We start from the raw sequence: 12,818 nt of genomic DNA on the forward strand, positions 1-12,818 counted from the left end.
AAGTTGGACGTGGGTCTTAACTGATTAAGACCTCAGGAGCTGAAAGACTGAAACTGGGAATTACGCGGGGCGTAATCCCAGTACGTGCAGCGTAAGGGGGCGCGCACCCCGTTTCTGTGAGGATGTCGGGTACGCGCAACGTAACCCGGAGGGTTGACTTTTGTTGACTTTTAGGGTTTGGTCGATTTTAGAGCCTTTGAGCCATGAGAGGGGTAAAATGGTCTTTTACCCTCCTGAGAATGATAAGAAAGGAAATGGTCTAGCCTTGGAAAATATATTGATGTAAAGTGTTTATTTCATATGATTATACGGAGGCTAGACCCGATTTCATAGAGTTCGAGATTTCCGAGTTACCCGAGGTGAGTCTTCTCACTATACTGTACCTGGAAGGGTACCTATGTGTGACCGGAAGGTCTTGTATGCTATGAGATGCATGTGCTATATGTTGTTATGTGATATGTATCTGATATGTAGGTGATATGTATGTGTTATGTATGTTATGCATGATATGGACGGGAAGGTCAAGATGATATGGACCGGAAGGTTAAGAGGTCACGGACCGGAAGGTCGATACGGGTAGGACTGGAAGGTCTACCGGGATTCAGGACGGAAGTCCCCTGAGACACTGGGATCGGAAGATCCCACAGAGTTGGGGTCTGGAAAGGCGTATGTGGGGTATGTGGTATCTTGGGGAACTCACTAAGCATTTATGCTTATAGTGTTGTGTTATGTGTTTCAGGTACTAGTGATGATCGCAGGAAGGCGTTGGCATGATCAGTACACACACGAGGAGTTTTTCATATTATGATCTTGGGATGTAATGTTATGGGTTGTTATGTGATACAATGACATTTTTATAACTATTATGAATGAAAGTGTGTTTTTAAAATGTGAAAAATTGTTTTGAAAATTTACGTCATTACACCGAATTTTCTGCCTTAATTTGCTTTGGATAATTACCATAAATCGTTTTTTCAAAATAAGAATCGGATTTTTTATTATGGTAATTGTTATCCTAATCAAATTAATGGATAATTGTCAATTTAAGATAATTAATTGTTTTATAAGATAAATATTAATTATTTGTATTTTGATTTGAATTATCTAGCAAGAAAAGAAAAGGGATTAGGTCAAATTATGTGATAATTATTAATTATATGATATTTAATTATTTTTCAAATTTGATCTAAGAGATATTTTGAAAAGTTTCAAAATTTGTCCGCAATTTTGGAATTTAAATTTTTTATTAAAAGATTAAGTTTGAAATATTTAAATTCTAAACTCTAGAGTTTCACAAGTTTAAAATTCAACCCTTATACTAATATACTATTATAAGATTAATAATTATATATATGTAGAAGGCGATTCAGTCTTACCGTTAGTAGGTCTCATTTACAAAGCCGGTTTATAAGGGGTATAAGGAAACTGCCTATAAAATGGCGGTTGAATGTGTGTCCACTTTCACCCATCGCTTCCTTGATTGGTGGAGGGTCATTAGCCGAACAGGTAGGATATGACAACTTAAATCCTCATTAATAAGTATAATGATTACGTAAAGTAACTAATTTTTTTCAAATCCCAAATCTTTGTTACTTTAGGAAAAATGTGAAAATGTATGCTAGCCTATAAAATTGCACTTTGCACCTTACCAAATCGTTAATGGAGCGTGTGTGGCTAACCGACACACTACTTTGGGACTAGCTTAGGTGGCAAATGGTGGCTCGATGTTTATCATAGACTAATGGAGCGTGCGTGGTTAACCGACACATTGGTTAAGTGATAAGTGACATCGAGAGCATTAAGCACATTTGCATGGTTATTCACACCTTGTTTGTGATCCTCGGTATCCCAGTAATAAACTTGAAGGACATAATCGAGATTTAAACATGCCATTAAAAATTTCAATGAATCTCAAAAGGAACTAGGAATTTCAATTCATCTAAAACTTAAAAGTTTTCGTTTTTATGCTGGAAATTGGTAAATCGTCATTTACCTATCTTCAAATTATTTGCAATTAGATTACGACATCTCTCTTCGAACAAACACATACAAAATCAAATGGGTGGAAGAGAATTGGAGTCGATGAGGAGCCAGAGAGCTTCGCTGTCGACGACGATGGTGAGACGACGACTCTGGCAGAGGGGATGACCGGAGGGGATGATGGAGGGTTGCAATCGGAGTTTTAATGGGAAGCGACGTTTGTGAAGAAGAAAAAGCAGAGGGAATGAGATGAAGTATTTGGGCAAAAAGGGAACGGAAATTCTTTTTATTTTTTCAGTCATGCCATAAAATCTGAAAGTTTAAGAGGCGGTTTATAAATTAAAAGGCATAAAATCATATGCAACCAATCTACATCTGAAAAATTAAGACAAATTAAGAGCTTGCCTTAATAGTGTTTTATTTGGTCACTACTCGTGAGTCATATGGTTTTCATTCCTTCCATTCTACCCTTTATATTTGCTCTCATTCACTCATCCTCTTGCAATCTTTCCCCTGTTCTTGAATCCTACACCCACGGGCCAAGATACTCAAACCAGTCAACACCCCTGATACAGCCTTCTATACCCTAGTAATTTCTAGGGTTTCAACAATAATCAATAAACCCTAATTCAACAACAAATGGCGAATTTGATTCAAATCGGGTCAAGCACAGTGCTTTCCCCATTTACAGACTCCATCAGATTCAAAACCATAAACCCAATTCTCCGAAGAACCCAATTTGCGAATTTAACCAACCATCATAAACCCTTTCTTCGTGGCACCACCCTAACGGTGGCTAGGTTCGGGCTTGGGCAGGTTCAGTTTCCTGACCCGGAAAACTTCAAAGACCTGATTGATAGAGCTGAAGGTATCATGTATACGATTGCTGATGCTGTTGTTTCTGCTACTCCTGATTCTGGTATCACCACGAACGTTGGAACCAAACAGAGCAATGATTGGCTCTCTGGAATCACCAATTACATGGAGACTGTTCTCAAGGTTTGCAATATAATAATTATTCTTGTTATCACCATTATTGTTGTGTGAATATGGAACTTTTTTCATTTCAGTTTTTGAAGGATGGTCTCTCTACCCTCCATGTTCCATATTCATATGGTTTTGCTATTATACTCCTTACTGTTCTTGTGAAGGCTGCAACATTTCCTCTGTCAAAAAAGCAGGTTTGTTGCATTGATACTCGTTCAATGAAAACCTCAATAGCATGTGAAAAATGTCATCTTCTTGAATAAAAATAAATATTTTAAAACTTCAATGAAGGTGGAATCTGCAATGGCAATGCGATCTTTGCAACCTCAAATAAAAGCTATTCAGGAACGGTATGCTGGTGATCAGGTTACAAATCCTGTCCTATTTTATTTCCTGTTCTGCTGCCAAAGTTGATGCAAAATATAACTTAAGTGGAGAGGATATTAAAGGCCTAGATTTTGAATTATTTATTTAAACTTTAGAGAAATAAGTGCTGAATACATTATGGAATGGAGTTGATGAAGAAATGGAATGAGCGAGGTAATGGAATGGGTGATTACATTCCATTATCATGGTTTGTTGGATTGAAGGAATGGAATTAGTCATTCAAACGGATTGTTGTTATGCATAATTCATTATATTATAAAAATAAACTTTAATCAATTAAGATATACCACTATAAACACGCCCATCCCCATGAAATGAATCACGCGCCTTATGGAATGCTCAATTTCCTAAAACCCTAAACCCTAAACCTCAAAAAATCAAAAACATGTACCTCATTTTGCATTTTTTTAAAGTTTAAATATATTTCATGGGTTTGCAGGAGCGCCTTCAGCTTGAAACTGCAAGATTGTACAAACTTGCAGGGATAAATCCCTTGGCAGGTATTTTATATTTCAAGCTTCATAACTTCATATATATATATATATATTGAACTTGATCTCTCATCTGTGCAAAAGACATAAATGCCCTCTTCATCTTCATCATAAAAAATAGCTTACACTCTATTATGCTGTGAATGGCATAACAGGATGCTTGCCAACCCTAGCCACAATACCCGTTTGGATTGGTCTATATAGAGCCCTATCAAATGTTGCAGATGAGGTAACTAACTAACTCTAACTCTAACTCTATTATTATTTTTATATATTTTCTTACATAAATAATAATATCTATAAATAAATTATGTGAAATGATTTTTGTAGGGACTTCTGGCTGAAGCTTTCTTTTGGATTCCATCCCTTGCTGGCCCCACAACGGTTGCTGCTAGACAAAGTGGCAGTGGCATTTCTTGGCTCTTCCCTTTCATTGTAAAGTGTTGCTTGCTATCACCTTTTTTTTTTTTTTTTTTTTTTTTTAATTCGATGTTTTAAAAAATAATTCATGATTTTAGTTGAATTATGATTTTATTTTCTAAAAAGTAATAACTTTTGCAGGATGGTCAGCCTCCACTTGGGTGGTCAGATACAGCTGCATATCTGGTGTTGCCTGTGCTCCTTGTGGTCTCTCAGTACATATCTGTACAGATCATGCAGTCAACACAACCACAGGTTAGGTCTTTTACTGAAGGGTAAAATTGTCATTTACTAACATTCATTCATTCATCCCAAAAAATGGAAAACTTCATTCACCACCAGTTTATGAATCTAATATAATAAACGTTTCTTTTTGACTGAATGCACAAACTTTTTAGTTTTTACAAATTTACCCTCATTTGTGTGCTTTGATTATCTCAATATTGTTTGAACATTAGACAGAAGTAACTTTGAATCAAGTAGGTGTTTATTTATGGTGTTTAATACTTTCAGAGCAATGATCCAAATATGAAGACTTCTCAAGCTATAACCAAATTCTTGCCATTGATGATTGGTTATTTTGCACTTTCAGTGCCTTCTGGTCTAAGCCTTTACTGGTATTTTAATATATAAACTATACAAAAAAAAAATAAAAAATTGTTAATATTTTTGGTGACATGTTTATGAATATACATGTATATATTTGTTGCAGGCTGACGAACAATATATTAAGTAGTGCACAACAGATATGGCTTCAAAAAATGGGGGGTGCAAATAATCCAGCAATAAAAAAAATTAATTATGAAGCTCTTAAAGAAGATAAGCCCAAGGTTGAGGAATCATTGTTGCAAATGCAAACAACATCAGTAGTTAAAGAAGCACCTAAAATAGAGAAGCCTGATGCACAAGGGTATCTCCCTGGAGAGAGGTTAGTAGCACATTGTTGAATGATATATTTCTTTCTTAAATCTTACTTAATCTGGTAAGTTATATATATTATGGGTCATGGGTGTTTCCTTTTGACTTGGTGTTTGGTATGATGGAATCGGGGAAGGAATTGAATTGGTTATTCCATTGGAATCAAGAAAAGATGTTTGTTTTGCACTTTTGCTACATGGATCATGGAATGGAATGGACTATATTTTGTTTAGACTTGAGTGATGTGATTCCTTCCATTTTGTCAAAATTTCAATCTAGGAGATGTTTTTTTGTAACATCATGGAATAGAATGAAAAAATTGCAATATAACGATTTTGTTTAATGTAATTTTTAATGCTATGAATCTTTTTTCAAAATTTTAATGATTTCAATTAAATTACAAAATATTTTTTTTAAAGACCAAATTCCATAAAACCCGACTGAAGTTTGGAATTTTTTCGTGAGACTTTGATTCTTTTTTTATAAGATAACCTTTGAATTCTATAAAAAACATTATATATAGTTTGAAATTTGTTCTGTTTAACCACCCTAACGTTTTATTTATTTATTTATGATTTAACCATTAGCACTTTGATTTAAAAAAGACAACAAATTAACCAGAAATATTCTTCCGATGTTCTTTTTGCACATTATTACTGGGAAATTAGGTTTTCCCTCATTAAGTTTAACTTTTTACAAATTTGCCCTCATTTATTCTTTTCTTCTGACAACACTTTTTTTGGTATTAGGATTTAGATACCTTGTTTGTTTCTTAAATTCTTTTGGACAATTTCCAGATTTAAACAATTAAAGGAACAAGAAGCAAGGAAGAAACAACAAAAAGAAGCAGAAAAAGCTAAACAGATTTCATTAACAAAGGAAGCCATCAAAGGAGACACAGACACGAAAGTAGATCTTGAAAAAGCTGATTCCGATTCCGATTCCGATTCCATCAAGTCTCTTAATGGAAATGTTACGTCTTCTGATTCCAATCAAGCTGAGAACACTTCTATGGAATACAATAGCAGCATTGAAAATGTAGGTAGTCACCAATGTCTTCTCATTGTTTCCTTTTGGGTTGGAATTTACAAATTTTCCATTATCCTTGCTTTTTCTTTGCAAGCAAGCTTACCATGACTGACTAGACATTTTTCTATCAGGATGGCATTTTCGTCTTTTTGCACATTAGTCACGGTGTGGTGTATATAATAACTCTTTCTAATGCTTCAACTTAACAGGAAAAAGCTGCGACTTGTACAGCAGAAAATGAAGAGAAACATCAAGATGAAAGAGTATGAGATGAGATAATTTCACCAATTTAGAAAGAGGAAATACCTCACCATATACACGGGCAATTTTACCACCAAATATAATGGGAGGAGAGAAATACGTTGGGTTGTGTTGGGTTTGAACATACACATAAGGTAAAAAGTGTAGATACGTAACTTCTGTTACCCAATACAATGAGAGGTTGGTTCCTTTTAAAGACGAGTTTTCCATAATAGTGTAGAATTTGTCTTAATTAGATATTCTTTGTACCATTTTTTGTGTTTTTCATAATATATGACACTCATTTTGCAAAATGCGAAGATTTCGATTGTGGACTTGTAGAACAAAAGATGAATATTATATTCAAAAGCGCATGGAAAATTTTAATGTTTTGTAGGCAAAAATAACAAAGATAGATCTTTCTACAAGTAGAAAAAGAAGGAAAAAAAAATGGAGGCTGGGGGAGTGAACTTTCGTTCAACAAACAAATGATATTATAATAATATCCGAAGATAATAATTGGGACTTAAATACAAAAACAGTTTGTTGAAATAATAATAATAAGAGCTTTTTTCACACAAGTCTTAGTTCATATTCTCCCGCCATTGTTATATATCTCACCCATGGAAGAGCCTGATATCCACTTTTCTCAATGATCTTTAGATAACGCACCTATAATAAAAAGTAAAAACAAACAATAATGAAAAATGAGATATCTAAATGAAAAGGGGGAAGTGATGAGATGATGAGGTGTCACCTGTATTCCTGAAACTGTGAAATATGGTATCTCAAACTTCACACGAATGGGAGCTTTTCTCTCAGGGACTGCTTCTTCAGCTGTTATACTTGGAAGTCTGAATTCCGCTCTCAACATGTATTCCTAAAATTAAAAAAATCAAAAAATCTATAACTACAACATTATCTTGAATTTGTGAAGATATTATGAAAAAGAGAGAGAAAAATACCTTGCCACCTGGAAATGATTTAATTTTCCAGCAAAGGGCATCGTTTTCTGGTGCATATGCAGCTGATCCCATGGATGTCCGTACATTTGGATTAGTGGCATCCGCAGGCACTGGAAATTCAATTTCAACATTTGTTGCAGTGCTGCAAAGTCAACACTTCTGGTCAAACCATAACTACACTTTTTTTTTTTTTTTTGAAGTCATAACTATAAGTATATAATAATAATAATAATAACAAATAATACCTCCTCTCCTTAAACTGGCTGCGGGCTTTGATTGTTATTTCCATACGACTTCTTGAATGCCTTTCGATTTGAGCTTCCACCCATATCAGAGGCTTTACCTGTCAAATCAAATCAAATATTAGTTTTATTCAATTTATATAAATAAAAAGCAATTTATATTTATATATAAAGTGTAAGAACCTGAGTACTGAGTCGATATGTCATGAGGTCAAAAGCTCCATCAGGGGGCACAAATGAAATTGTGCGATCATTTTCAAAACGAGCCAACCGAACACACCTATTAAACATTAAAAAAATATATATATATATTAAATAAATAAAACACATAATTGAAGAAAATATAGGAAGAAATCAAGAAAGGTTGAAGAACTGAGAACATAACATACTGATGAAACTTGATGTCATCCAAGTCGATAGCTTTTCCTTTTGTGGATCTTCCTTGTGCCTCCAATAATACTCTATCATTCAAACCAAGCTTACACTCTGGCATACCACTGCAACAAATCAACCCTCATTGTTTAACTTAATTACAAAATATACCCTCAACCTCAAGAAGTAGCAAAAGACCACAATCAAGTTATACCTCAAATAAGTTCGCATCTTCAATGCCCCAACAACCTCTGACCTTACTATTTGACCATTGCCGTTGACAAGTATATTCACACTCTCCACAACATCCAAAAACACCTGAAAAATGCAATCAGGTTTTATTCTAAGATAATTACATATCTGCCCTCACAAGAACAAGAACAACACCTACCTCATTCTTTTTGTATCGTATCCCTTCACTACGCCAGGAGACAGCATTTGTCACAGCCATTGGAGGCCTCTGTGAAACTTCCATCCTGTAAGCATCTGTCTTGATAAACTCACTCAGAATTTTAGCTTCAGTGTATTGAGGGTAACCAAAGTCCATCATTTCATCAAGCAACTCATACTACAAAGTACAAAAATCATTCACTTTTCCTTCTTATAATATTTGGTGAGATCAGATATTGTAGTAAAATATGCATACCACAACAACAAAGTTATCTCTAAGTGATTCCTCCTCTAGCTCCTCAAAGTAATGCTTAAATACCTGTAGCCAACACAAATAAACAACTTCATACATAAACTTTCATGTCTTGTAAGGATATTAACATTAACTATGTCTTTCTTGAATTATAGTGAAAGAAATGAAAGCTATTTTATTTCATTAGTGATTACTGAATGGTGCTTACATCAACTACACGGTGTAGAAAGAGGAGAAGGCTAGCTGCATTACAGTTCTGCCTGGATGCAGTCATTAGATATACATTGTTGTGTTGTACGAACATATAGGTGACGCCATTATCATACACAACAGGATCTTGAGCATCTGGTTCACCCTGGAGTTAGTCAATACACCATAAACTAATTAGTCATGCTAATTTGCTTGCATACACAACAACAATAGGTGTGCAACAGTGCTTCAAGCAAGACTTATCCAATTCGATCCGAATAAAATAAGAATTCTTCTTCTTCGTTATGATCTGGGTTTACTTTCAATTCTAAACTAACCAATCCAGCTGAAACGCTATTCCTTTAAATTTTCCCACACTATATATTAAACGAGATGAAGAAGAATTCAATTAAGTTGTGGGTTTTTAGAAGATTTATATGTTTTGCATCTATCAGCTGCTAGATAAAACGATGTTTATCCAAAAAACCTGCTAAAACATGATCTTAATTAACAATGTGAACAACATACAAGTATATTGCTTCACTTTTTGCATAAACGCTTGTGATGCTAAACGAATAGAGAATCAAATAAAAGACAGCATGTGAATTGAGGTAACGGAAAAACCTCTTTTTCTATCAGTTTACAAAAGAAACGCTCGGCCTGAACTGCGGAGACATCGCCACGGTAGTCACGCCATACAAGAACACGGCCTTTGATGTCGAGAAGGAACAGCGCAGAGGCCGCCCCTGCCATCAATTACTCAAAACCGATAGATCAGATCCGTATTGATGTATGATATTGGTTTCGATTTAAGATCTACTTTCTGATCGATCTGCTGTCAAATGAAATGAATTTTTCTGGGAATCAATGAGCCATTACTTGTCTATAACATTCCGATAGAACTGACTCAGATTCTAGAGACGATTTCGAGGTGCGATCCGTATGAATTTGTGTTTAAATGGAATTTAAGGCTGATGAGCTTCTGGTTATGGAGTCTACTTTTGACGCTGCGCTGTGCAAAATTGCAAATCGGTTGCAGCGGGCTGCCTATTGGGTCGCCTGGTGAAACACTCAAGCCCATTTTACCAAGCCCACTTAGAAGTGTAAGGAGCAAAGGAAGGCAAAATACACATGTGACATGTGTAATTGGTCGTTTTGTATAAAACAACTCGATGAATGAATGAAAAAGGCTAAATAATACTTTCGGTAGACATGACAAATCAAGACCGAATCATTCTAAAATGAGAACGGATCGAAAAATATGAACCGGCCAAATACCACGAAGGATCGGTTCAAAAAAAGAACTGACTGTTCTGAGATCGTTCCAAGACCAACGTGAAACAAGTCCAGGACCGACTTGATACGTGTATATATATATATATATATATATATATATATATATATATATATATATATATATAATTTTGTGTTAGTTTCACATTTTTAATGACATTACTCGACTTCTTTTATTTTATTTTTTATTAAATTTTAGTGTATCATTTTTATTGTATCTTAATGTATAATTTTGGTGTTAATCATACATATGTTAACAGAAAAAAGAAAAATCGAACCGAAAAAGAAGCATGCAAAGACTGTGAAACCGAACTGAAAAATACTGAGATCGGTCCCAAAAAGACCAGGTCAAAAAGAACTAGTTAGGAAAAAGTCAGACTGAAAAATATCAGCCTGAGATCATCTGAGAGCGGTTCAAAAAAAGACCAGATCGTTCTGTTCCGAGATCAGTCCTAAAAAGACCGGACAATTTCAAGACCGACTAAAGACCAGTTTGGGATGCCAATGTGCATCTATCTACTTTGGGGCTTAGGCTTTTTACCACGTAGGCAGATATTAATATATAAATTTTTTTTTCTTTAAATCTGAAATCCAATCATTATTCAAACTAAGGAAAACCAGGTTTGCTTAAATCCGATTTATCAGATTAGGTAGGTTCTAGAAGTATTTTTTTTCCGGAATAAGAGAACTTTTTATTCGGTCTCAAACCGCTCATTGATGTAGTAGAAATTTAACGTTTTTATCCATAATTTTTTTTTGATACAATGGTCGACACTTGTTAAGAAATGTTTTGATTTTTGACCTTTTAAACAAACTTTAGATGATTGAGAAACACCGTTTATAAAATTATAAGCATAAAAATTTCTTTTTTTACCCCTTAAATGATTCGAAATTTCCCTCGGCAATGGGAGTTGTAGTTACGAAATTCCATAAAGGAGGTTCAAGGTTCGAACTTTGGATGACTAAAATACCCAAGTGGCCGTAATTTACCCTTATATGTGTTAGGAAAGTGTCATCCAAAACTGCACAAAAGAACAAACAGAAAGAATATTGGTTAAGGCCTGTGTTAAACACAATTTCCTTAAAACAAATTCTATGTATATGGATGTTTGTTTCATAGGATATAACAACAATGACTCTTCTAGGTCACCCAAACCCTCACTTGGCCCGAAAAATACCTCGGCTACAGCAAGAGATGGAAGATGAAGCAGAGACGTAAGAGAGGAAAAACAATATTTCGTTTCATTCGGTGTGTTCCATCAGTAGCTTGAAGCCTCTATTTATACTCGGAATAATAAAGGTCAAATAGTGTAACTGAGGTGATTAATACGAAATCGTAACTTTCAAAATTGAATGACACAATTAATCAAGAAATCAAAATCGAAATGTATTATTAATGGCTTTTTTAATTTTGGGTTTATAACTCTTTAAACGAAAAGAAAATAATGGCAAAAATGTCCTTGAACTTTTCTGGTCGATCGATAATGCATAATGCATTCGTATCCGCAGGGCGCATGCTCGCACACAAGTTCAGTGGCTCGAAGCCAAACTGACTCGCATTTGTACCCCCCACACGCGCATACAAGAGAGAGCCTTAGTTTTATAAGTCTTACAAAGGTAGTCAAACTTTATAGTTATAAACCTATTTCCTTTTCATACTCTCACTAATGTGGATGAAGTAAACCCAATAAATCACTTGTTTTGTAACACCCTGTTCTAAATCGTTTTCCTATTTCAGAGTGGTGACCAAAGATCGGGAATTATCGGGAATAGGACCGTTGAGGAGATGAGATATGGACCTATTTGGGTATGGGCGATAAAAATCTAAATCATATGGGGGTTCAGTCTGTATCTTGGAGCCAATGGGTATTTTGGTAAAGTCAGCTCGAACTTTGATGGAAATTGGATTTTTATTCGGGAATTTTTAAGGTGATTATGAGATGATAAAAGCATAAAGCGTCTCATCACCTTTTCATGGATATAAGGATTGTCAGAATCAAATATATAATGAAGAAGTTACGGCCTTCGGAAGAATTTAGGGTTTTGGCGAAAAACCCTAGTACACGGGCTGTACATCGGGAGTACGCAGGGCGTACTCATGCGAGGACCCTTATGTGAGGCATACGTTGAGCGTAGTCAGCAGTTGGAACATGAAGCTTCGACCTTGTATGTTGGGCATACGAGGAGTCCAAGAAACCCTAATTTCCTTGTGTTGTATCATATATAAACACCTTAAGACCCTAGGGATGGCCTCTTTACCATCCCCAAAAGCTCGTAAGATCCTAAATCATCCCTTAAGATTTCTTGGTGGTGTTCTTAAGACCTTGAGAGGATTTTAGTGGGTATTTTGCTCATTGTGAAGGAAGCTTGGAAGATTGAAGGTGCCTTGCTTGGAAGGAAGGTCTGATGGGTTTTGAGCAATACATCATTCCTATGGTGTACATGCAAACCCTAATAGCTTTTGGATCTAGTTTGTCTAATGAACATGCAATTGAATATCCAAAGCTATAAACCCTAGATCTAGCATACAATTAATCATATTAACATAAAATAGGGTTTAGATCTTACCTGTGATTGTTATATAGCAATAACAATCAATCATTGGCTTCAGAAAGCTTAGTGCCTCAAATGTTGCACCTCTAATGGAGTCACAAACACCAAG

General features: G+C 35.1%; 2 protein-coding genes across 3 annotated transcripts; one reads left to right on the forward strand and one right to left on the reverse strand.

Annotated features, from left to right (window-relative positions):
* Positions 1–2,401: 2,401 nt before the first annotated feature.
* Positions 2,402–6,766, forward strand: LOC145070697 (ALBINO3-like protein 1, chloroplastic). 2 transcript variants are annotated; one of them, XM_079017654.1, is made up of 11 exons: positions 2,407–2,979; positions 3,051–3,161; positions 3,259–3,333; positions 3,794–3,854; positions 4,001–4,074; positions 4,176–4,280; positions 4,407–4,520; positions 4,779–4,882; positions 4,978–5,193; positions 5,981–6,221; positions 6,422–6,766. In XM_079017654.1, exons 1-11 carry the CDS (start codon positions 2,620–2,622, stop codon positions 6,479–6,481), a joined length of 1,521 nt encoding a protein of 506 aa, XP_078873780.1. In that variant the 5' UTR covers positions 2,407–2,619; the 3' UTR covers positions 6,482–6,766. The 2 variants fall into 2 exon arrangements, with proteins under 2 accessions (XP_078873781.1, XP_078873780.1); XM_079017655.1 differs by lacking the exon at positions 5,981–6,221 and having other exon boundaries at positions 2,402–2,979.
* A 157-nt stretch (positions 6,767–6,923) lies between these two features.
* LOC145070698 (AP-1 complex subunit mu-2-like) lies at positions 6,924–9,832 on the reverse strand. Its single transcript, XM_079017656.1, has 11 exons — positions 9,488–9,832; positions 8,883–9,029; positions 8,678–8,740; positions 8,423–8,599; positions 8,246–8,349; positions 8,049–8,156; positions 7,843–7,939; positions 7,663–7,760; positions 7,418–7,559; positions 7,210–7,332; positions 6,924–7,124 (listed from the first exon to the last, which is right to left on the reverse strand). Exons 1-11 carry the CDS (start codon positions 9,614–9,616, stop codon positions 7,026–7,028), a joined length of 1,287 nt encoding a protein of 428 aa, XP_078873782.1. The 5' UTR covers positions 9,617–9,832; the 3' UTR covers positions 6,924–7,025.
* Between the last annotated feature and the right edge of the window lie 2,986 nt (positions 9,833–12,818).

Source organism: Lactuca serriola, chromosome 8 (assembly GCF_051521515.1).
Source record: "Lactuca serriola cultivar US96UC23 chromosome 8, Lser_US96UC23_V15, whole genome shotgun sequence".
Taxonomy (NCBI): Eukaryota; Viridiplantae; Streptophyta; class Magnoliopsida; order Asterales; family Asteraceae; genus Lactuca; species Lactuca serriola.